The 27,257-nt window shown below is 37.8% G+C and overlaps 1 protein-coding gene across 2 annotated transcripts in view; it reads left to right on the forward strand.

Moving 5' to 3' along the window:
* The first annotated feature begins 900 nt into the window (after positions 1-900).
* The window catches only part of LOC131248901 (signal recognition particle subunit SRP54, chloroplastic), a 60,711-nt gene continuing 34,354 nt past the window's right edge, over positions 901-27,257 (forward strand). Inside the window, exons 1-8 of one of the 2 annotated variants that reach the window (XM_058249412.1) lie at positions 901-1,136; positions 1,325-1,450; positions 3,765-3,832; positions 3,925-4,026; positions 5,424-5,576; positions 5,672-5,749; positions 17,452-17,577; positions 18,054-18,156. In XM_058249412.1, the coding sequence (XP_058105395.1) occupies positions 956-1,136; positions 1,325-1,450; positions 3,765-3,832; positions 3,925-4,026; positions 5,424-5,576; positions 5,672-5,749; positions 17,452-17,577; positions 18,054-18,156 (937 nt within the window). In that variant the 5' untranslated portion in view covers positions 901-955. Of the gene's footprint in view, positions 1,137-1,324; positions 1,451-2,479; positions 2,561-3,764; positions 3,833-3,924; positions 4,027-5,423; positions 5,577-5,671; positions 5,750-17,451; positions 17,578-18,053; positions 18,157-27,257 lie in introns of those variants that run through there. The other variant, XM_058249413.1, reaches the window with a different exon arrangement.

Below are 27,257 nucleotides of genomic sequence, written 5' to 3' on the forward strand. Positions count from 1 at the left end.
GCTTCTCAATAATAGGTATCTCCGCTCAGCATCATGTAGCCTTACGGAGAGTTAATACATGACCCGCTCATTTCTGTCATCATTTTCCTATGTGAGTAACACTGGGAAAATGAGGCATTAATACATGACCCGCTCATTTCTGTCATCATTCTCGTACGTGAGTAACACTGGGATAAATTCGTCGGAAACCGTGAGGCATTAATACATTACTCGCTCATTTCTGTCATCATTTCTGTCATCATTTTCCTATGTGAGTAACACTGGGATAAATTCGTCGGAAACCGAAATATATAGACAAAAAAAATTATCGCTTCTTAGGGGAATCAACGCTGAAGATTTTATTAAATATTCCTTCAACCAGTTGAAAGTGGCCTAATAGTCTGGTATCCAAACAAAGTTTTGGCCAGCTTTTAGTTTAATTAGTGATAAGAAAGGGCTGATCTTTCCTGTAATTTTTGAGATGAATCCATTAAAAAAATACAAAAAAAATAAGAAAAATGATTCCCGCCGTTAGAACATTCTAGGGCCTACCATAATGTGTATTTACCATCCAATCTATTCATAATGTCATACACAACCAGGATGAAGACAAAAAACAAATATCAGATCGATCCAAAACTGCTGTGACCTCCAGGAAGGTTTCAATGATAGACGTTCAATCCCCTCTGCTTTCTGCAGTGTGGTCCACTTGATCTTTGGATTTGTCTTATTTTCGGGATAAACCCTTAAAACGATCTCACCAAATGGACGGACGGTTTGGATATAACACATGACTCAGGGTAGGGCTCACAGAACTTGGTGACGTCAACACATCACCGAGTTCACCGAGTTCGGTGGTGAGTGGTACACCCGCCAATCCGCTTCCCTGAAAACGGATAGGACGGATTGCATTCCAGCAGGAGAAGATTAAAAAAAAAAAAAAAACACTCGACTCTCCCTCTCTGGACGAATTTAGATGGCTTCCTCGACAGTTGCTTCTCACCATGTCCCCCAAAATCCTCTTTCTTTCTCTGCAAAGGGAAGCCCTTGGAATCCCAAAATAAGAAGGAAACTCTTCATTTCATCGAAGTCGGCCTCTTCCTTCAAGACTTCCACTCTCTCCATCCAATCTCCATCGACAAATCCATTCACGGCAAGTTCAAAAAAACCAAAAGGAAAAAAGTCCTCTCTCTCTCTCTCTCTCTCTCTTTCTCTCTCTCTTCTTCTTCTTCTTCTTCTTCTCGATTTCCTTCTTAAAGTCCTGGGCATTCGAGTGCATCTGTGTGCGTTTGGGTGTGCTTCTGTTTTCTTTTAATTTAATTTTATTGGTTTGAAATTCAGAGAGAGATATGGAGTTGGCTTTACTCCAAGAGTCGGAGTGTTAAGAGAGGAATGTTCATTGTACGGGCGGAGATGTTTGGACAACTGACGAGCAGCCTCGAAGCCGCTTGGAACAAACTCAAAGGAGAAGGTCTCCTCTCTCTCTCTCTCTCTCTCTCTCTCTCTCTCTCTCTCTCTCTCTCTCTGGATAGAGCATGCCCGCCACTGCCAAAAAAAATAATAATAAAATAAAAAAAAAAAGAAAAAATAAATAAAGAAAGAAAAAATCACACTAATCAAATGATCCTAATTGTCCAATTGCTAGGGGTTATCCTAATCGTCCAATTGCTACAGGTTGAGCAAAATAAGATTGTGAATAGGTCCAAGCTGACAAGCCATCCTCAACAATTCAAACTCGAGGATAAAACCAATCCAGCCCCCCCTGGCCGATTTACACCCCTACCCACTGATAATGTGAAATGGAAAGCAACCCAAGTTCAGTAAGCAAAATCAAATGGTTAAGATTGTTTGATCAGTCTGATTTTGGGCTACACTGCCACGCTTTAAACCATTATGTGAACCATCATTTGGATGTTCCTGATAGTTTTGTACATATGCCACATTCATGGTGGATGGAAACACCATTACTTAAAAGTAGCTTGACTTATCACCAAAGTTGTCGCTTTTTAGTATTATTTGATTTTATTTTTTTTTTTTATGTATTTTTTTTTTTTTCTGGAGTTAGCTGGGTCAATCACAACTTACCAAAAGATTTTGAGCATGATAAGATTAAATTTTAGGTAGAGAGTAAATAACATTACTCTGTAAATATGCAATGTAATTAAATATGGTAATTTGCAATTGATGTTTGACACTCCCTGCTCGAATTTGATCAGAGCTGAAGACAGTAGTTTTATGTGCCTTGTAAATCTTAATGATCAAGCACTGAGATTAGGCAGAATTGCATGGTTGGTTTGTAGATTCCCAGACATTGTAGATTTTGAAATTCTAGTATAACGAGTGGTTGTCAATTCATGATGCTATTGTAGTTTTAGAAGCCTCCTTCTTAATGTTTTTCATCTAATATTTCATTTTTTTGTTCTTGTCATTGTGTTTGTTAAACGCCCGCTGAGGTGGCTCAAGCTGATCATGATCCTAGCTATTGACGTAGCTCATTTCCTTTAATACTGGAAACCAATCCTTCGATTGTGAAAATCTTTTGAGCTCGAAAAATTAATCCAGCACTTGGAGAATTCACAAAGTAGGTTTAAGTAGATATCTTGGGTTCAAGTCAATTTCTTTAAAATCCAGAAAATTATATCAGATAAACTCGGAAAATCAGAGTACACCTGTTTTCGTTTCTTTTATTTCTTTCATTTTTCTTGAGGATATAAGAACCGAGCATGTGAATGGTGTAAATACAATGTGTGGAGGATCTATATTTTATTGTATATCTCAAAACCCTATATATACAACCATATAATGAATCTATACGGAAACCCAAATCTACCACCTGAATCTCCTCAGATTTACAAATCTTCACAATGTACACACACACAACTATACTCCCACCACACACACACACACAGACACACACACCATATGCACAACATACGTTCATTCATCTCGATACTTCCCCTCAAACTGAGGCTGAGTAACCAGCAACAGTTTGCCCACAAGATAATTGTGTCGAGCACATGTCATTGCTTTAGTAAATATATCAGCAAGTTGATTTCTAAGACAACGTGAGGAAGCGTTATTTCTCCATCCAAGTATTTCTTACAAATGAAGTGACAATTAACCTTAATGTATTTAGTCTCACGTAGAAGATTAGATTAGAAGCAATACATAGGGCTCTCTTGTTATCCCCATTAAGGGGCGTAGGGGACAGGAGATTGATATCCAAGTCTTGTAGGTGTCCTTGTAACCATGTAACCTCAGTGCAAGCTGAGGACATAGCCCTATATCTTGCTTCAAAGGTTGACTTGGATATTTCCACAATAAAAGGCCCTCATGTCATCCCTATGAAGAGGCATAGGGATCAAGTACATGAAAAGAAACATGGCATGTTTCAGAAGTTAAAAAAATCGAACTTTTTTCTAGCCTTTTAAGCTTGAAAATCTTGATCAAGTACTTGTAAAACTTATCTGCTTCAATTCAATCTAGGCTTGGGTGGGATTTAAATGAGTGACCAATCTTCTTTTTAAAAATTTTCTTTAATAAGGAAAAAAATACAAGATAAAGTACATGAAAAGCTCAAAAAATATGATCATACATGAGCTGTTCAATTTGAAAAATTCAAATGAGTGCTCTATCAGGTTTAGAGTCCACCTGGAATCAGGCCCCCATCAAGTTCGAGTTTTCAATTCTGTTTGCGTTGATCAATAAAAGAAAAGGATAAGATTAAAAAAATAATAATCTTTCTGTTGATGTGAATGCCTTCTTTGTAATTTCATACGTTTCAGATGTTTTGACCAAGGAGAACATTGTTGAGCCTATGCGAGAGATTCGGAGAGCTCTTTTGGAAGCGGATGTAAGCTATCAAAACATTAAGATTTACTTATCACAGGATTAATTCATCTTCTCTTGCTTTAAGAAAGACTACTATGCTGATTTGTGGAACAGGTAAGCCTACCAGTCGTGAGAAGGTTTGTGCAGGCTGTAAGTGAACAAGCTGTTGGTGTTGGTTTGATCCGTGGGGTGAGACCTGATCAGCAACTAGTGAAGGTATTAATAGTAACTGGATCATTGTTTGAAGATACCTTGTCAATAGTTGCTCAAAACCAGAAATTCCAATTAAAATGAGTGAACTAATTAAACTGAATGAAATGAAGCTGAGGTCCAACCTCAATAAGTGTTAGAAGTTAACAAATAGAACTGCTTCTTGTATACTTATATCAATCTGGCACTCTTGGGCATGGGGTCAAATCATAGTTGAGTCAAGCTTGAGCCACCCGGTTTGACTTGTCAAAGTGATGCCTCGAGCTAAGTCGGGTCCAATGTTCCAAATATTGGTGATAGTATCAATAATTTCACCTATATTATTGCTATTGCCGGCTCATTGATATTGCAACCCAAGTAATATAGAAAATTCCAAATATCGTTGATAATTTCGACATTTTTGGTGATATGTGGTGATACCAATGATATTTGGTCTCTAGACAATATAAAATATTAAGATTGCTGATGCCAGGGATACTTTCATGAAATGACATAACTTAGTTGCAGGATGCTTCTAACTAGGTGCCACGCCCACATTGAATTCCCTCTTCGGACTGTCACTCTTGCTCCCCACCTATTTATACTTTTTAACGTTTTGAAAGAAGCACTTCCCCGCTCCCACACCGGAATTAGTTGCTTCTTTGCTTCATGCTTCGTGCAACTATACGCTGATAATTAGTGAACCAGCCAACCCATGGACCACTTTTTTTTTCCCCCCAAAGTTTCAGCAAACTCAGTCTGACCTAGTCCAAGAATGTGGTCAAAGTTTGAGGTAAGTATTTACACATTCTATGATTGCAAGACCTTCAATTGTTAACATGACTTACATAACTGGATTATGGAGACAACTTCAACAAGCTGAATTGGCATGTTCTTGGCAATGTTGAGTCATGATTGACTTGTTGTTTGCATTAGGTTTTTAAACCTTGTTCATGAGTAATTTTATATGCATTTTTTTGGATTCATCCTGTTCTTTGAGTAATTTTCCTGAGTAGAACTTAATCTAAAACTTAGTAATCATTATAGAAAGAAACTCATTGTCCGAGTTGGGAAAGGGCCACACAACTGTACATTTGGGTGGGGTTGGTAGCTCTTTAACTGTGGATAGGCACAAATGCACCAAAAAAAAGTTATTTTATTTTATTTCATTTTATGGTTTAGAGATACTCTTCCAAATTTGCGAGACTGCATATGCACCCAATGGTTGATGTAATTGAGTTCTCTTTTTTACTCTGTTTAGTGTATTTCTAACATTTGGAGTATCTTCTACTTCTCACTGCATTAATGGGCTGAGCGATGACAATTGGATTTTTCTAAGTTGAGAATTTGAGAACAGTTTCATGCAATGATAGCAGTACCCACTGAAAAGCGACAAACATGTAATCTGGTTTTTAATTGTGCAGATTGTTCACGATGAACTAGTGAAACTGATGGGTGGAGAAGTATCTGAACTGGTTTTTGCAAAATCTGGTACTACAGTGATATTACTCGCAGGTCTTCAAGGTGTTGGAAAGACAACTGTTTGTGCAAAGCTAGCCTTTTATCTTAAGAAACTGGTTGGTCCAACAACATAATTTTTCTTGCGACTTTCTTTTATCTAGATGAATCCTGCTTAACCCATTGACACTAGTAAATGTAACACGGAGTACAGGGAAAGAGTTGCATGCTGATCGCTGCAGATGTGTACAGACCTGCAGCAATTGACCAACTTAAAATTTTGGGCGAACAGGTATATGATATATCATATTCCATTGTTTATTCTTTCCAAAGCATTGCATCTTTTCTTAATATTTTTGGACTCGTATTGTCTTCTATATTTCATTTTTTGGGATACTAGCATTTTATTGCAAAAAGAAAAAGGAGAGGCTTGTATCCATCAAGGCAATTGATAGCAATTGCTAATTACAGATCAGTTTGGAAACTCCGCCTTGAGCAAGAGAGTGATTAATGTCTTTAGGCACAAATAAAAAATAAACAGGTTGGCCAAACCAGTGGTTTCAGTATCTCGTGATATCATCATTATATCCCATGATATCTCTCTTATCCTAGCTGGGCGATACAAAACTGGCTTTGATATCCATTTTTCATGGTATCATGCAATATATTGCATGATATCGCGATACATCATGGATATTGCGATATCATGCGATATATCCGCACTCACCCATTATAAATTCTTAATGTATCGTGCGATATATCAATATCAAAAGGGATAAAAGGAAACCAGTGGTGTTTTGTCTTAAAAATCCTAAAAAATTCACAAAAATCAATTTAATTTAATTTTTTATTTTTTTAAAAAAACTTCTTCCTAGTGCATTGTAAGGTGATTTCGACCACTTCACTCTAGTTTGTTGGAAGAAAATCTTCAAAATTTCTCTGAAATCATGATCGGAAGTTTCTTGGGGCCAAATTATGAAAGGTGCTTGTTTTTGAATTTTGATTCGGGTTTTTTTATTTGTTGTAAATACTATCTTGTAAATACTATCAATTGGTAAGAAATTCATGATTCTTCATGTTTTGCATGAAAAATTATGGATTTGGGGCTTCGATTTTGAGACTTGGGGGAGATGGGTTGAGTTGTGAAAAATCGGGAAAATTTCCCAAAATTTCCGAAATCGGTTGCAACCTTAGCATCTAAACACGAAATCAAACATGTATATAATCCGATTTACACATTCTTGGCAATTTGGGAATTTTTCGAACAAAGCAAAATTTTAATTAAAAATAATTAAAAAATGTTAAAAATAATTATTTTTTCCAAAATCCACAAGTATATTTCTAGTTTTCTACTTCTTTTGCTTTTGAATATAATGCTTGTGTTTCCATAGATGTCTTCTTACATTTACAAATTTTATGAATTGACTTTGAATATAGTTGTATCAGTTCAGTCAAACAGTTCATAGATTAGGACCCTATACGGAGGAAACCATTTTTGTGATTTATTCATTTATTTATTTTTTTAATTTCTAAGTGTTTTTTGTTGTCTTTTTTTAACAATCCTTAAAATTATATTGAAAATTTCGATCAATTTTCCAATGTTTCCCAATAACAACAATAAATTATGCAATACAACCGATATATCTTGTGCGATAACTGATGTGTATACATATCCCAAGGGTGCGATACATTATGCAATAACAATACGGAAAACATTGGGCCAAAAAATGGCTTTGGCGGCCATCTTGTTAAGGATGAAACTTCTTCTCCACAAGGTTATATAAGATACAGAAGCCCAAGAGATCATGCAACAAGAGTCACCCTCTCACCAAAAGCTTCCAGAAAAGACTTCATGAATGAGCTAATTCCTCTTAAGGATGGCTTACAGTTCAGCTTTCTTTGAATCCCCAATACCCATTGGGCTAGGGAAAACCAACTTGGTTGCACCATTCTCATCATGAACCACACCTCCAATACTAGATATCTCGGGATTGCCCAACAAGCATCCATTGTTATTTAACTTCCACAATCAAGCTAGTGGTGCTTTCCACTTTTCTTTTTTCCCTATGCTTGTAGCTACACCATTGATGATATCGGGCGAGCATCTCAACAAATCTAAATGCAAGACAAGACCCACACTGCCATATTTGTTTTAATTTTCTCTTTCATGTGAATCATATAGAGAAACACCATCAATAACTTATACTATAATCCTTCCATATGTGATATGCCCCACATGATAGCATATGTCAGCTTGCGCTGAAGGATCTTCCTTCTTTGCTAGAATGGTTTGAATGACCATCCCACATTAAATTAGAAGTCGAAGCTAGGATAATCCACTTTATGTGAAGCAATTGAAAACAATGACCAGATACCCACCACAAATTTTTAGTGTAAAATAAGGTGATCAACCAACTCCTTAAATTCTAAACATAAATAGTAGTCATTTGGAAGAGACCAAATCGTTATCTTCATATCTTCAATAGTGAGGATTTGTTGGCTAATGCCATCCAACATAAAAGCTTCTAGCAAAAGGTGCTTCACAACCTAGATGCCAAAACTTCATAGTGATTTGAAGAATTCCTTGACCATGAATTTACCTAATATGGAATCGGGCTCGATGCCGCGACAGTAGATAAACTCAAATCGATAAAAAACCGGGAGTCACCACAAGCTCATTTGCCACAACATGTGTAGAGAGTTAGAACCATTGCTTGGAGTATCTTTGATATTGTTAATAATATCCACGATATTATATGCATCTCTAGCTCGGCGAGACCAATAACATTGGTAGTCTAAAAAATTCCAGGTATCGGCGATATATTGTTAATATCGTCAATGTATTGATATCATCTATGTATTGCCAATATTTTCAACTGTGTAAAGTCTAGGTGTTGTTCATATCACCAATGTATTGATACCACCAAAAATTTGTTTATTAAACCAAAAATTTGTTTATTAAAAAAAAAATCCATTTCAAATTTTTATGGGTGCATGGTTGTATGATGAAATGCATGTTTGTATGTGTGTATATGTACACATGCATGGATGGATGGTTGGTTGAATGGATGGATGTGTGTGTGTGTGCACGCGCATGCATGCATGCATGGATGGATGGACGGATCCACCATTTCCCCTATGTTTTCCCAATGTTTCCTTGAGTCAACGCTACATGCTTTTAGGCCCCATGAAAGGAAAACTTATTATTCGATTCCTCAATATGCAAATGTGCATCTTCTTCGCTATTATTTGATTATTAAATATGTGTATTTTAACATCTCCTGAAGGATCATTGAAAAATTGCACGATTTCCCCCATGTTTCTTTAACGTTTTCCTAAGTCAGCATTACATGCTTTTAGACCCCCAGTAAACGGAAACTTATTATGCATGCTTCATTTTTGCAATTATTTGATTCCTAAGTATGCAAATATTTGTATTTAGCATCTCTTGAAGTTTCATTGAGAAATTCCACCATTCCCTCATGTTTCCCTAATGTTTCACTAGTCAGCGATGCATTTCTGGGTATCAACGATATTTCCATATCCCCTGTCAGCAATACATTTCTAGGTATGAGTGATATTTCCATATCCCCACCCAACGATACCGATACTACGAACGCTGGTTAGAACTACACAAAAATGGTGAAGATGATTCCCAATCATTGATCTACTGGAGAATTTCGGTATAAGGGATCCGGTTACAAGAGAGGAATTAGGCACCTCTTGCTTGTTCTTTGTCTCCAACACCAAAACCTAAAAAACATTAAAAAAGAAGAAGAGAGAATTCAAAGCATTTTCATAGAAATTTCAAATGACAACAACTAATATCAAATGACCACAAAAATTGAAGAAAAATGGTCTTTTGAATCCTGATTTGCCAGCCTTGATCTTGTGTCTCCAGTTAACAACTTGTTCTCATTTTTGTTTTTTGTTTTTAGTTTATCAAAGTGGAAAACTCTCATAATCCAAAGGGGCATTCGTCCTTATTCCAACTTTTCCTACTTCTCTTCTTTCTCTCTGTTTTTGAAATTGCAGTTAGACTGCTACTATTGAAGTATGGATGTATGACCAAGTGTCCTAGAGGGGGGTGAATAGGACTTTTAAAATTTTCTAATCCTACTAAACAATAAATTCTACCAATTCAAGTCTAGTTGAGCAGGATTATCAAGAAATCATTTACATTCATGTTTTAAGATAGTAAGAGATCAAAGTACTGCATTTATCAAACATATATTGTGCATAAGTAAACATTTCAACAATCAATCCATATGAACAAGAATAATCAACACAAATACAACAATATATGGTGGTTCGGCTATATGCCTACTCCACTCCCGGCTGACGCACTCCACCCTAGAGTGTGCCAAATTTCACTATCCAATGGTTTTAAATCAGGTTAACCATAAACCTTCACAACCTACACAAGGTAGACACTGGTTGCCTACACAAGACAAACACACATGCTTACACAAGGCAAATAACACTTACTTTAGGTATCGCCTATACAAGGCAATCACACATGCCTACACAAGGCAAATAGATCCCACACAAGGACTCTCTATACGTATTCTCCCATCGGAGGCCAATGAAGGTCTTAGCAAGCTTATGAGACAACATCTGAATCTCGATCCTACACAAGGAAAGGTTTTCAGGATCTCTGGACTCTAAAGACTTACTTGTAAGTAGGCGAGCCCTGTTTCTAGCACATGCTGAAGATGACCTTCCTTGTTGATGAAGTGTCTTCAACTCCCTTGATCTGCAACAACTGTAGATGCTCCCAATGCAAGTCGCCGGTGTTGGGTAAAGGTATTCTAAGAAATATTCTCTATTAAATGTTGGTCCTTAAGTGAAGGAGAGATTCCAGAATATAATCCTTCAAAGGATTCCAACTTAATAATTTGCCATTAAATGTGTTGTTGAAGGATCCTTGAATGGTGGAGTTCATTCTTTAATCTAATCTATTGATTCAACAATGATTGCATTTAAGAAGGGATTGAAGGATGAACTCCCATGAGAAAATGGATTTAAGATGGTAGGTAGATCTTCTATAGTAATAACTCTCTTAAATCTCTCTTTTTCTCAATGCAAACCAAGAAACCAAGCTTTTGTATATAAAGGCAAAAATCCCAACAGGAAAAAAAGGGCAAATTTTGTCCACGTTCGATGTCATCGAAGTGTGCTCGATGTCATCGAAGATCACTTTCGATGTCATCGAGTGACAGTTCGATGGCATTGGGATTTCTGCTTAAAGCTTGCTTGACAATCTCACTTAATTGTTCGATGTCATCAAACATGCTTTCGATGCATTCGATTAACTCGAATAGTTCAATTCATTTTCCTTAAAACACTTTGGACAAGTCTGGTCCATTTTCGATGTCATCGAAGTTTGAATTCCAATGTCATCGAAGGAAATTTGATGTCATCGAAGAGTTCATGATTTTCCAATAGAACTCTCTAGATAAGTCAGGCTCAAGATCGATGTCATCAGCCATATGTTCGATGTCATCGAAATTTGAATTTCCATGTCATTGAACGTAGTTTGAGTTATCAAGTATTTAAGTGATTTTCGACCTGAGCTTGCTGGACATGAGTACTTATTTTTCGATGACATCAAGATAGTTCAATGTCATCAAACATGTAAATTCGATGTCATCGAACTCTATTCGATGTAATAGAGTATTGTCCTAGAAAATTGATTTGGTTGCTAGACAAAATTCAGTCCTTTCTCGGTGCCATCGAGTACTGTTCGATGACTCGAAAGTTGCAGAAAAGTTATGATTTTTGCAATTTGATTTTCTAATCTATCCAAGATGTTTTCCTAGTTGTTTTTGGGAAAGATTAGTTCATTTTTAGGGGAATAATTACCTGAGGTGTTTTAGTCATGGGATGTGAGGTTTCATTTACCTTTGAAGATCTTTTGAACACTTCCTCTTTGTTGAGTCTTTAGCTTGTAGTCTTCATGTGGGGCTCACTGGACTATATGACTCAAACATCACATTAATTGACAAACAAGGGCACTTTCAGTTTTCTTTTTTAATTTCAGTAGAGTCTCAATACAAGAGATCAAATTACCATTTTCATAAATGAGGCTCCTCTACTTATTGAGCTCCCTGGATTGCAAAATGCAAAATTGGAGACTATTGAGAGCATTAACAAAAGATAAAGCCAAAATTTGTTGGGGAATTCTCAAGGATGCAAGGACAAGATGGCAATTTCTCTAAGTAGAGAGGTTAAGGTTTGTTAGAGACAGAATATATATAAGCTTCTTAGATATTGCCAAATTGGGGTTATTGTGAGACTTCACCCCATGCATGGCGTTTTTGCAATTTTTAGCAAGCTTCTTGGTTGATAATCTGGTTTAAGGGAGTCCAAATCATGTTTAAATGATGTAATTCCTTTTAAAACTTGGAGGGAAACTGATTGGGATTTTGACCGTACTAGCATTGTGGTATGGTCAAAATCTCTAAATCGAATGGAAGTTCCAAGTATTCTAAAGGTAGTCATTTGATAAATCTTAAAAAGTTTTTCAGACCAAATTGCCCTTGTCATTGTATTAGTAGTTGTACGGTTTTTTAGTGAATAAGAAGTTAAATCGTATTCAATCCCGAGAAAGTGACGTGGCGGAAGCCCTTTTTGGGCATGGGGAAGGCCCAAATCGTGGGGCCCACATTGATGTTTGTGTATAATCCAAGCCACCCATCCTTTTTTCCATGTCATTTTAGGGCTAGGGCCCAAATATCAGCGTGATCTAGAGCTAGTATGGGCCACATGATAGAAAACAATGGTGACAGTGTTACCCACTGTTGAAACTTTCTAGGCTCACTGTCATGTTTATTAGAAGTGGACCATGCCTAAGTCCAAGTCAGGACTTCTTGAGACCATGACGAGCTGGTCGATAAGGTGGACGAAATGGATCACCCCATTATGGGCCTTAGACTATGGTACCAATGGCTACAGACTAAAACATTCTTTCACTGTGGATTTAGTCCATAGCCTTTCATCCATTTTTTGTAGTAAAGGAAGTGAATATATGACAACCATGACCCTTAACACATCACAACCCCGACCCTTAACACATCACAACCTCAACCCTCACAACCTCGACCCTTAACACATGATAACCTCGACCCTTGACACATCACAACCCCGACCCTCCCAACCGCGACCCTTAACACATGACAACCCTGATCCCTAACACATGATAACCTCGACTGATGTAGGACAATTAATCACTTGCTCTAGAAGTTTGAACCGATAGAGCATAGTGAATTAATCCCTTTATCTCATAGCCTAGGCCCCAAATCCATGGGTTAGGTCCTCGGCCGAACCCTCCTCGTGGGCCCCAAATCCATGGGTTTCGCCTCACACGAACCACCCATCTCACATGGGCCCCAAATTCATGGGTTCCATGGGCCGCCCGCCTCGAGTGTGCCCCTGCATCCCATAGGCCACCCCACTCGAGTCCGGTGTAAAAATGCCTCACATTAAGTACCCCCGGTGAGGAGTCTCGACCTCTCAATCTGATACCAATTTGATGCAGGACAATTAACCACTTGCTCTAAAAGCTCAAACTAATAGAGCGTGGTGAATTAATCCCTTTATCTCATAGCCCAGGCCCCAAATCCATGGGTTAGGTCCTCGGCTGAACCCTCCTCGTGGGCCCCAAATCCATGGGTTCCGCCTCACACGAGCCACCTGTCTCATACAGGCCCCAAATCCATGGGTTCTGTGGGCCACCCACCCCGAGTGTGCCCCTGCATCTCGCATGTTACCCCACTTGAGACCATTGTGAAAATGTCCCCACATTATCGACTCTCATAACGTCGACCCTTAACACATGACAACCTTGACCCTTAACACATCACAACCCCGACTCTCCCAACCTTGACCCTCAACACATCACAACCTCAACTCTTAACACATGACAACCTCGACCCTTAACACATGACAAACTCGACTTTGATAGCCTTTCATCCATTTTTGGTAGTAAAGGAAGTGAACATATGACAACCCTGACCCTTAACACATCACAACCTTGACCTTGATAACCTCGACCCTTAACACATGACAACCTCGAGGATGTGAGGGTCGAGGTTGTGATGTGTTAAGGGTCGTGGTTGTCATATGTTCACTCCTTTACTACCAAAAATGGATGAAAGGCTATTAAGGTCGAGGTTGTCGTGTGTTAAGGGTTGGGGTTGTTAAGGGTCGGGGTTATCAAGGTCAAGGTTATTATGTGTTAAGGGTCGAGTTATCATGTGTTAAGGGTCAGGGTTGTCATGTGTTAAAGATCAAGGTTGGGAGGGTCGCGGTTGTGATGTGTTAAGGGTCGAGGTTGCGATGTGATAAGAGTCGAGGTTGTCAAGGTCGAGGTTGTGATGTGTTAAGGGTCGGAGTTGTGATGTGTAAAGGGTCGTGGTTATCATATGTTCACTTCCTTTATGACCAAAAATGGATGAAAGGCTATGGACTAAATCCGCAGTGAAAGAATGTTTTAGTCCGTAGCCATTGGTACCATAATAGCCTAAGGCCCACAATTGGGTGATCAGTTCCGTCCACCTTGTCGGCCAGCTCGTCGTGGTCCCAAGAAGTCCTGACTTGGGTATGGTCCACTTCCAATAAACATAATAGTGAGCCTAAAAAGTTTTAACAATGGGTGGCACTATTGCCATTGTTTTCTATCATGTGGTCCACACTAGCTATGGATCAGGTTGATATTTGGGCCCTAGCCCTAAAATGAGACGGCAAAAAGGATGGGCGGCATGGATTATACACATACATCAATGTGGGCCCCACGAGTTGGGCTTTCCCCACGCCCAAAAAGGGCTTTCACCACGTCACTTTCTTGGGATTGAATACAACTTGACTTCTTATTCACTCAAAAACCGTACAACTACTAATACAAGGACAACGACGATTTGGTTTGAAAAACTTTTTAAGACCTGTCAGATGACTACCTTCGGAATATTTGGAACTTCCCTTCGATTTAGAGATTTTGACCATACCAGAGTGGTAGTATGGTCAAAATCCCAAACTGATTTAAATGAAGAATTTTCTGAAAGTGGCAAAACAGTAAAAACAAGGACTGCATATTCATCAAAATGGACCATGAGTTTTGCTTATAAATCAAAATGGACCATGAGTTTTGCTTATAAATCAAAATCATGAGATCTTAGTACTGTTAGAAAGTTTTTTCGGATGCATTCGTGATGTATAAAAGATCGAACCAATTGATGTCCGATTTTCTAAAAAGTTAAAGTCGAAATGTCCAGTTAGTGGCCCAGTACAATCTGGATAGCAGGATATTGTCCACATGTGCATCATAATTCAAATCATGCACATCTGATTTGGGAAATATCACTACCATTGCAGATCTTTCAAGTACCGTACAATAGAACCCAAGATAATTAAAATCCAATTTAAGATGAGGGAGAAATCAATGTGAGCCATTCGATGTATATGTGGGCAGAACATCTTCATGATTTATCCAAATAAACTTGAAATTTCATCAAATCGAGTTAAAATTTGTAATCTAAGGTTAGTCTCTAGTGGGGTGTCTACACTAGATAGGTAGGGGCCCAAATACTTTCGTTGGGTTCATCGAGGGGAATAAAAGCATTACCAGAATACCTAATAATTCCGATATCATAAGAATTTCATCACTAATCAATCTCCTTAATGGAACATTAACACCATTTTCCTCCCGAAGGCTCATATCAATCCTTGATTAGAATGTCCTTCTGAGAGATGTGATACAACCTTAGGTTTTCATGAGCCATCGTAGTCCCCGACCCAAAGGTACTTCCAAAATATGACTTTGTCACCAGTGCCAATCTTGTATCTAATCCCCTCCGCAAAAGGTTTTTCCACTACATTTACTTTACTGAAAAATTAGTTAAGATTGCTGACCAAGTACCCCGAAATGGCCATTTTCAATGCCTTGGGATGATAATTCGAGAGAGTAGAGAGATTGAGAAGTACGTTGCTCAGAAAATTAGACCTTGGTGGATCAAGTGGAGATGTGCCTCTAGAGTTTATGTGATATTTGCATGCAAACAAAACTAAAGGGGAAATTTTATAGGATAGCTATAAGACCAGTAATGCTTTATGGGATGGAATGTTGGACAGCCAAGAAAAAGGATGTTCAGAGAATAAACATAGCTGAAATGAGAATAAGGAGATAAAATAGTGGCAAGACAAGGATATGATAGATGAATGCATTTGAAGGATCATAGGAGTAGCAATAATAGGAAAAATGAGATGAGGGAAAGTAGACTTAGATGGTTTTGCCATGTGCATTGGAAACCACGAGCTGCACTGGTTAAGTGGGAGTTGGTTCAAGTTGAAGGCTCTAGAAGGGTATGGAGAAGACCCAAAACAATGTAGGTGGAAGTGATAAGAGAAGACTTTGTAGAAAAAGTATTGAACAAGTCTGGAATGGTTTAACTGAGGATATGGTCCTGCATAGAGTGGAATGATGGAACAAGATTCTTATAGCTGATCCAGTTAGTTTGGGTTAAGACTTAGATGATGATGATTTGGGTTACTGAAAACAGAGATGTTCTTCCACACCAATGAGCCCCTAACTCTTCTGATTTTTCCTGGGGTCCATCTCATAGCTTTCTCTTTATACGTTCTAGTAATAACTTTTCTCTACAGAGCTTCATGTTTGCTGCCAAAGCCACGACCACTTCAAGAGCAACACCCGATATTTCTCTCTCTTATTCTGTCAATAACAATCTCCCTTCCTTTGGCTTTTGCATATCCTCCCATTTTATTAAGTGGTATTGTCTTCCGTATTTGAATGGATTTTGTATCCATGAAAAGGGCAATGAATTGTGGACTGAACTAGCCATTTTTTTCTATATTGTTCATATTGAGTGCTTTAGCATCATATGTTAATGATCATGAGGTTTAGGCTCTTGGGAGATTGCTCACATCATGTTTGACTCATTGAATTTCTTTTTGTTTCAAATAAATCTTGTTTACTCAATTAGAAATGTGAGCTTTTAGAAGGGATGTTCATACCCAACACAAGCTTCTGGCAGGTTTAAATCCTTGTTTTCAGTTGGTGTTTCTAAACTCACATGCATCCCTCAACATGCTCCTCCACATGCAACCTCATGTGCTAGCCAAGCACATGAGTGGGATATCCGAGGCATGACGCCCCACTGGGTAGATAACTTGGCCCAAAATCAGGCCATCATTCAAAGCGGGCATACATAGAAATAGTAGATAACAAATTGCCAACAGCCCACATTCAACCTAAACATTTCATGCTCCTAATGAGTTGCATACTGGGAACCGAAAATGGTAAAAATAAGATAGCAAATTTTATTGATAACTTGGTGAATGAGATCCACCCAAACCCTAATAATAATCTTGTTAGCATCTAATGATTTCCCGAAATCATTGGTCTTCCTATTCTAGGAATATGTATATTTTGGAAACAAATCCATATACAATGGCCTTAATGTAAATGAGCTACATGATCATAACAAGTGGGCAAGCCTGATTGTGGGTGAGGTTATCAACATGTCATGGCCTACCTAATGAACATCTTCAATGTCCATTTATAGAGGTGCATTGTGGAGAGTTACATGGGGGTGTGGCAAAGCTCTTCAAGCATTCAAGTAACACAAAAAGCAAAGCTCTTCAAGCATTCTAGTAACACAAAAAACAATTATTTTGTTGAGATACTAGTAGAGGTTCTGTGACATGCATGTATGCACAACCTAATCCAGGAACCATCTAACATTATACACATTCACCTTAGTGGGTTAAGTAATAGACAAAATGGGATGTCCCATTGAGCATAGATTGAACTTTGAAGTGGTGGTGCCATTTCAGATCAGCTCTAGAATATAGAATCAGTGAGTAATTCTATCATCTATTCTTACTAGCAAATTCAAAGATGAGCTGTATTTGTATTTCCACCATTTCGGCCTTTGAACCTTCCAATTCATGCTCATTTTCTTTGTGACTGTATGATAGGTAGATGTGCCTGTTTATTCAGAAGGAACTGATATAAAGCCTTCAGATATAGCTAGACGAGGCCTGGAAGAGGCCAAAAGGAAGATGACCAATGTGGTCATTGTGGATACAGCTGGAAGACTTCAGGTTTTATGAAATCTTTTATTTTCTGTTTATTTGTTTACTTTGTGGTTGACTGAAGACTTTATATTTTGTGAGGTTTTGGTTTGATAAATGGAAATAGTAAATTTGGTTTATGATTTATAGCTACGTACAAAGTGAAGAAATTATAACAATCTTGTTCCATATGTAGTCAGTAGATCCTTGATAAGCTACAAAATATTTTCTTGCCTCACAGAATAAAGTCCTAACCTGCAAAGGTCTGATTATGCAAGCGCATTGGTAGATCGTTTAATTGTTTACAGATACATTCTCATGATTACACTTCTTATCCATATAGAGACATAACAGGGTTTATATTTGCTGGGGCTTTGATCAGACTGGTCTGATATGATTCAGCGACCATGTTTATAAACTTGAACTCAATGATTGCTTTAGTGTGCAAGTTGGTTTCATGTCAGCATGTGTGGCTGATGTCAGCTTATTTGACATTTTTTTATCAGATAGACAAAGCTATGATGGATGAGTTGAAGGAAGTGAAGGCGGCAGTAAATCCTACAGAAGTTCTGCTTGTGGTTGATGCGATGACTGGCCAGGAAGCTGCGGGTACTTTTGAGTTTCACTTTGAAAAACTGTCAATAAATTAATTTAAGCTGCAGGTATTTTAGAGTTCCACTTTGAAAAACTGTCAGTAAATTAATTTCGGATCTTCCAAGAACTATGGCATGGGATATATGTAGCTTAGTAGAAAATTTTGGACTATTAAGAGAGTACTAATCGGGTTAGTTCTCGAGCTTTTTATTGGCAAAGGTATCAAGATCTCGAAATTCATAAGCATGTTCACAAACTTGTACTGAAATCATTCAGGATGGATGTTTTTGATCTTTTGACCATGTGCAAGTCCGACCATTGGAGAGCTTGGTTTTGTTCCTTGTATCTCCTCCTATACATGATGCAAAGTTGTGCAATCAATCAAATGAAAACAAACGTGTATAATGAATATCTGGCTATCTCATTTCTCATCAAGTTGTGGATATGACTTACCACCGCATTGAGAGCTAGTTTGATTAGTTACAACATTGGTGATATATTTACGGACTAATCACAGGGACAATATGTAGTTTAAAAGGCTACTCCATCTATCCTCCTATTGATTGGGATTCGTATTGAGTATAAATATTGGATAAATATTGCACTAGGGATTGTATTCATTGTCATTCATTCATAAGACATTCTCATCACATTGCCATATTCGCACAGGAGATGAGAATGCATGTAGTTAGAAAGCTATTATTATAATATGGGTTCTTAATACATTTTGGGTTGTGATTTATTGTAAACCCTTAATTACATTTCATAAAATAACCCTTGATACTAAGTAAGATATGGTGACAAAACTGTGATACATATAGATATTGTGACAAAACAATGATACATGATAGAATGTAAGAGATGCATGATATGCAAAAATGAATGCAAGGATGGTTGCCTTTAGACAATTCATGGATTGACTGTGCGATCATCAGTCTAAGCCAAGGTATCCCGTATCGGTATCGGTTGGCGTAACGGTGCCCTCCAATACCGATATGGATATGGGGGCGTAACGGCGATACGGGGCCGTAACCGGCCTGTAACGGCGTAAAAAAAAAAATTTGCCAAAAAAATATGAAAAAATATGGATTAAATCCGGAATATTCTAAGCATTCCAAATATGCATTCATTTATAAATTGAAAATGTTTATGGTGGTGTAACAGTCCACTCTTTGGTGAGAAGTTGTATCGGACTGTCTGATGAATTTAATTTTCTAACTATCTACAATCAATGATAGATATATTAGAATGAATGTAATATGAAAATATCTTACATTAGGTGTTTGCAATTATTTTTGAGGAATTTCTCGAACGTACTTGTGGATGTGACTGTGATTCCTGTCTATGACCTGTCATCCTTATGTCAAGAATATTAAAATAATAATAATAAATAAATAAATAAAAATAGTAGTGTCTGATATACTCCCTTGCAACTTGATTAAGGATTACTTGATTGGTTGTCGGGGGAGCTATTTTAAATAAAAGTTTGGCAGTGTCAAGTGTATGCTTGGCTTCTTGCAATAATACTGCTGTGAGCTATCTGCTGCAAATACTTACCTTAATACAAATATATACTTATAATCACAAGTCACCACCAAAATGAAAATCTATTTTTTTGTGGTTGCTCGACCTCCACATCATCGTCATCGTCATCGTCTTCATCAGGCTAAGGTTGTCCAATAGGTGTAGATGCTGCATATCCATAATATCCAGTGCTAGAAGGTAATATAAGATCAATGAAACTAGAGGATGACTGATCCTGACTAGGCAACGACTTCGACCCCGAGTAAGGATAGTCATACTGGTGCCCATACTCAAAGCTGTTGAGAATCTTGAGATTGAGAGTGCGTCTGGTGTGATAAGTAACTTGGATTTGGATCTGGATATCTATAATTATATAAATATTGATCGGGAGGACTACTCCAACATGAATGTGATGGAACAGGCTCAGTATAACCACCATAATCATAATCCAATTGACCATAAAAATATCCATCATAATAACCAGGACCATGAGCCTGCTGATGTTCCGGACCTCCCAGACCCGGTGCACCACTAGACGTACCCTTCTCCTGCTTGCTGTATCGTGACTCGGTATACTCATAAGTCCGACCTCGTGTACTACCTCGTCGATGTTCATCGACATCGCAATCTGTAGACGGCTGTATAGGGTGCTGAGCAACACCAGAAGTGTCAGCACCAGGGGCAAGGGGGTCATCATCACCATCATCCGACACGGTCACGCTACCACTGCTCGTACTCTTTTGTTGATCTTGAGCCGTACCCGTACTTGGCATAAATGTTACCCCTCTTATTAGGTCCAACACATCTGCACGGCTCTCTTGTTGCGCTCTGCGTATTTTTGGATCATCAATTTCCAATTCTTCACTATCTTCTTCAATTTGTTTTTCCATTGTTTCCAACCATGGTAGAAGCGGGTCATCCTCATCATAAATATTGTCAACGTTTATTGGACTGTAGTCTGCGTCATCGGCAGTTGTAATGCTCCTATGATGTCGTTGCATTCTTAGTTTTATATTTTAGTGCATGAAGACAAGTCTATCTAATGTCCTAGTCTGCAATCTATTCTTATTCTTTGAATGAATAAGCGCAAAACAACTCCAATTCTTTTTGCAGCTAGAGGAAGATGTTGTCTAGCTCAAAACATATACTGCGATTTTTTGGAGAGCCTTCGTACTCTCTCCTAAATTAATCCACAATTCGGCCGGTTGCAACCTAGATACTGCATGCTGTGCAAAAGCATCTCCAAAGCTATCTAGGCAGTTTCCAAATGTATCTAATTCATTCAACGCTGTTATTTGCATATTTAAGTCAGGCTCTAATCTCTTTATCACATAATTTAGCTCGACACGAACTTCATCATCCGCAACAAATGATTGGGGCATATCTGTACATAGGATTTAGTAACTTACAGCATGAAGATTTGATGGAGTTGTCTTATCCATCTCCTGTCGATCATCCTCTAATAAGAATCCCATCTTCTGCAATCACGTTGAATTGCCAACTTTTCTATATCCATGGCATCATATAAGAAGCCCATGGTAGGTGCTTCATCGGTTTCAAGAAGACGGAGTACCCTCATTAGTGGCTCCATCACCTTTAGGATCGACTTTACCATTTTCCAATATTCATTGTCCCATATGGTGTTCGCAACTTCAACCGGTGTCCCTGATGTCTTCTGCCCATGTTTTGTGTTGAGCCATTCTCGGGAAGCGAACATCTCACTCAACTCTCCCCTATGCTGGAATAAACTCTTTAATGCTATAAAGTTTGTTGCGAATCTAGTCGCCGCAGGCCTCAACAACTCTTGTCCTTTCGTGAACTTTCTCATTATTGCGACCACTTGATTATGGTTATAAATAAACGTCGTCACTTCTCTTGCCCTTTCAACCATTTCCTTAACATTCTTCTTTTTCCCAACATAAGATTAATATAATGAGCAGCACATGGTGACCAAAAAAGATATTCTCTCTTATTCATCAACTTATGTCCTTCAAGCTTATATGATGCTTCATTATCTGTCACAATCTGCACTACATTCTCATCTCCAATCTCTTCCACAACTTTATCCATTAGTCTAGTAATATAAGTAGAATATTTTGTTACCTCCGAGGCATCAATTGACTTGTGGTATATAGTTCCTAAGTGGCAGTACAACATGAAGTTGATCATGTTGTGTCTGGTTGGGCCAGTCCAACCATCACACATGATCTTGCATCCTCTGGCTTGCTATATAGGTTTAAAGGTAGCCACGTATGCTTTCACATTCGCATACTCTACATCTATCCATTTCCCCCTAATCTCTTTAGCCGTGAGAGCTTTTATTCCTTCACCCGCTTTTGCTGCTGCATCAATTACCAACTTTGCTACTGCTCTACCTAGCTTCTCAATGGAAGTTCTACTCCACATTTGTTTTGTCTTCTTTTGTTTAGTTGATTCTTTCCTAAACAAGATTGGATCAATAGAGGGTCTCCTAGGCTCATTTACTTCTTCATCTAAACGTATAGGGGCATCATGTGAAGATGTCTGTCGTCGGCTCCCAAACAAACGTCGTAACCCACCAAACCTACCCCCCTGCAGAAGCAGTTACATTCCCACTCCCACGCCCACTCCCACTGCCCCCCTATCATGTGGCGACGTTCTTTCCCTTCATGAACTAGACACAAGCTCTCTCTCCTAGCTATAATTAATTCCCGATCTGAATCTTCGTCAGAATCAATAATATATTCATCATGAACACATATATATTCAGGACCAAACACCTCCTGTCGAGCTACATCCAAAATCTCATCTTTCTTCTTTTGTAAAGTAGCACGTTTACCCTTCGACTCATCCAGACTAGCTTGTATTAAAATCATTATCTCTTTCGGTACTCTGGTACATTCCACAACTTGATCCTTTCGATGTGCCAAATGTTGTTTAAGAGGAGTAATTCCACGAGTCATTAGTCTATCACAATAGTTGCACTTTATTTGGTGCCTAGTACTACCAACCCTTTGACAATGTTGTCATCCAATATCCTCACTTGTTGGCCAGACCCACACATTTCTTTAGGTTTAGGTAGATGCTAGATAATTAGATATAGATTAGATATAAGTATGAGTGTATGACCTATGTCTATGTGAGATTGTAAGTCCAGTCTACTCGACACTCTCGCTATTCTAAATTTATAATATTATATACAGTTTCAGAATCTAATCAATAAAGATGATTTTATGTTTTAAACCCTAAGAAGCTCCAAAACCTATCTAATATAAGAAAATAAAAACATAAAATCACTAATTTGAAAATAGAAAATATATATATATATATATATATATATATATATATATATATATATATATATATATATATATATATATATATATAATGACAATAATTAAACATGTACCGAAACAAAGAATAAATTGCTCATAAAACAAGTTAACACTGACATCTATCATTAAAACAACAAAACATTTAATAAAAAAAAAAAAATTCGAATTTTCAAAAAAAGGGCCGAAAATAATGCATAAATAGATTTGTTTTTTAAAAATGACATCAAGAATCTGTAAAATGCACATTAACATGTTCCACTATGATTAACACATCATATTCTATCATTAAAACAGCAAAACATTCAATAAAAAATGATTTTTCGATTTTTTTTTTTTAAAAAGGCAGAAAATAGTGCGTAAATAGAAAAAAATTTAAAAAGAAAAAGAAAATGACATCAAGAATCTGTAAAATGCACATTAACATGTTCTACTATGATTAACACATCGTATTCTATCATTAAAACAACAAAACATTCAATAAAAAATGATTTTTTGAATTTTCAAAAAAAGGGCCGAAAATAGTGCGTAAATAGAAAAAAATTTAAAAAAAAATAGAAAATGACATCAAGAATCTGTAAAATGCACATTAATATGTTCTACTATGATTAACACATCATATTCTATCATTAAAACAACAAAACATTCAATAAAAAATGATTTTTTGAATTTTCAGAAAAATGGCCGAAAATAGTGCGTAAATAGAAAAAAAAATTTAAAAAAATAGAAAATGACGTCAAGAATCTGTAAAATGCACATTAACATGTTCTACTATGATTAATACATCATATTCTACCATTAAAACAGTAAAACATTCAATAAAAAATATATATACCTATTTTTGAGGAATTTTTGGAAAATGACCCACGGAACTTCGAATCAAGAAAATCCTTAATATAAGTTGTTTTTCTCTGAAATATGAAGCTAAGATTGGTCGAAAATAGTAATAGACTGATTTAGGAAGTGTTTGGAAGAAAGAAGTCTGAAAAAAAAGTGAAAAAATAGACCTTAAAAAGCCAAAAAAAAAAGGTTACCGTTTTCTAACCGTTACACCCTGGCTGTTACTGGGCAGTAACGGCCGTTACGTATACAAATATCGGAGGGGTGCCCGTTACGGCCCCGTATCGCGTAATGGCATCGGCCGTTACCGATACGTAACGGTCGATACGCCCGTATCGTAACCAATACGGGACACCTTGTTCTAAGCTCTATGGCTTCTCACATAGTGAGATATCAATGATGAGGACATCCGAACACCATTTCGGAGGAGGGCTGAGCCAGTCTCCTTATTGCTAGACGACTATTGCATGAGGCCCACATGGCCCAATTCACATTCCTAGCAACGATGAAGACCCCACGTGCATGTTCGTGCATCTTTGAAGACCCCACACCGGGAAGATGCACATGGGTTGCATATAGGAGCTTGATGGAGCCATCAGACCGTTGAATCAGGTGGACACGATGATCAAACCGTTGAATCATTATCATCGGACATCTTGATCATAGACTCTTATGGGTCATGAAATAGTTTAGTTGTTTAGATTATTTATATGCTTCGTTATTTTGGTATAGCTTATATTTGTGTTGAGATTAAGGAGTTAGGAATAACTTTTATTTTATTAAGCATCTTTATGTTGAGAATCTTATCTGAAAGCACCTTTTTGTAAAAGGTCTTTTCTGATACTATAAAAGAGAAATTGGGGTGTGTGGAGCCCTAATGTCATTATTTTGAAAAAAAAAAGTTATGTTTTCTCTTTTTTATATGATTTAAAGAATACTTCATGTGATTTGGAGCTTGAGTGTGGTGTGATTCTATTCTTCATTCAACGGAGGTGCAAGGCCTTCATCTATCATTTTCTTTTTCTCTTCCTTTCTATTCAAAAAGAGGTATTTTTTCAAAAAACTTCATCTCTTTTCTTCTCTTCCCAACCAAATCATCTTTTTCTTCAACTTTTCATTATCCAACTTCAACCCCAACTGAAATCAATTATTGAGGACCCAAAATCCTAGCCAACGACCCACGGTGTGACCGTACGACCACATGTGCAAGCTCCTAGGCTAACCATACAAACAACCCCTCAATCCCTTGATTTTCCCTTGCTTCCCCTGTCAAAATCCTTTGATTCCCCATTCCTAACACTACCTATAAACCCTAACCCTAACCCTAGATTCTCTAATTCCCTAATTTTCCCAAATTTCCAAACCCTAAATTTCTAATTTTCTTAATTGACCCAAAATCCCTAACTTTCCTTCAATCAAAACTTTAATTCCCCTCTACTAATACCTAAATCCATCGATCCACACAATTTAGCTCTAATTTCATCTTTTCCCCAAATTATAAAAAAAAAAACCCTAATCCCAAAATCCCAAATTCCCACGAACTCTAAAATTTTAATTTTCAAAATTTTCCCTTCCTAACCTTAATCATGGAACGTACAAGTCAGTTCCTTGAGTGTTGAACGTGCATATGCTAAATTGGAAGTTCTATCCTTCCATCGGGCTTAGTTTTAATTGATTTATTTGTTTTCTTATCATGCGGGCATGTGATTTAGGTTAAATCAGATTTTATTTCCTATTGTTTACTCTTAATTACGTGGTGGGTTAGCATCTTTTGTTAATTGAATTACTTTATGGACTCTTTCATAATCTTCACATTGCATGCTAGTATTAAATCATTTGTCTTGCATCAATTAATATATGAGAATGCCTTTTTGGGTTCTCCTTTCTAGTACAAATCCACAATAGTGTAGGAAGGATTCGGGATAAGGGAGTATGCGCATTTTGCGTATAAATCTCTGAGATAGGGAGTGAAGCATTGTGTTTGCATTAGAGAACGCATTGTTTGTGTATAAGGGATAGTGCTAGGGCATTGAATTGGATATGTATGGGATTGCTTCCATGAGTCAGTACTGGATTAAAGAATAATGAATGTTTCTCGTGATAGTGTATTTGATCACCATGTGAGTGGTAATAGGGACGAAATTGATAGTTTTGATGTTATGAGCTCATTTGTGGAAGAGGATTACAATTAGGGGTGTCAATGGGCCGGGCTTCAGCCTGGAAAAACAGAATTTTGAATAGGGCTGGCCTGACGGCTTGGCCTGAAACGGTTCAAAATTCGAGTCGAGACCTATCCCAGGCCCGACCCGTTGACAGCCTTAGTTTACAGTAATGGAGAGTAGGAAGCTCTCATGGTGTGATGAATGAGATGAAATTAAGAGGTAAAAAAAGGAGAGGAATGAGGATAGCCACGTCCCTAAAGGAGTTGGTGTGGCTGCGCTAGAGACTTCGACAACCTCCCGACGTAAATGGGCACTCAAAGGGAGTTGACGTGGTTCAACATAAGAGTCAGTGCGGTTCTCCCTCGGGCTACGCCAACCTCGAAGTTGGTCATTTCCCTTGGAAGTGTCCCCAAGTTTCACTTGGGGATGGCCACACTAGCCTACAAGAGAAAGACTTGGAGAAAATGGAGAAAATTTCCGAAATGAAGGCATCAATGGGGTATTTATAGGCATCTAGGGAGAGCTGTTGATAACTTGCCTGCTTTCATTGGTCAAAATTGTGCCACATGTCAGTTGTACCACGCTAGGAGGGGCTGATCATGATGTGGCAGTGCGACGAATCATATTCATCCACATGGCAAGAGGCTGCCACGACTCAAATTATGGGCTGCACAGAGCACCTCACTTAGCTGGGGTGCACCAACAATGATGAAGTTCGCGCCAACTTGGAACTTGCACTCTTTTTGACCGTGCTAGCACCATACCTAGCCAAAATTTGAAAAATACAAAGTTAATAACTTTTCAGTCCCAACAGATGCCTCCACTTGTGTCCAATATGATCTCATTTTCAATGCAGATTGGAGATGTATTGTGTGTTGGATGTATGTACACTGAATCTATCGAATCTGATCAAACCTTCTTGCAAAAATGCATTTCTAAAGTAACTTTAAAAATATTCTAAAATGTACTATAAATAGTTGACTTAAGATCATTTCCCACATTCTATAACTTCAAATTGCGTAACTGTTGGCGCAACCTTCCTTTGGGTAAATCCCTTTAAAACAACCGGCATGGCCACGCCAGTGTCCATATTTATTTAAGCCTGGGTGCGCTAGCACTACTTAAAATGGTTTAGCATTGATTTTCATCTATAGAGCTGGTGTGGCTGCACCTTTGCATAAGTTGGCCAAATTTTGCCTTTCTAATTGGCATTCATTTCCGTTATTTCTACTTTTTCGTTGTTATTAACCAAAGCGTACTTTGTTTGCTGATGCAGAAA

This window comes from Magnolia sinica, chromosome 6 (assembly GCF_029962835.1).
Source record: "Magnolia sinica isolate HGM2019 chromosome 6, MsV1, whole genome shotgun sequence".
In the NCBI taxonomy this organism is placed as follows: Eukaryota; Viridiplantae; Streptophyta; class Magnoliopsida; order Magnoliales; family Magnoliaceae; genus Magnolia; species Magnolia sinica.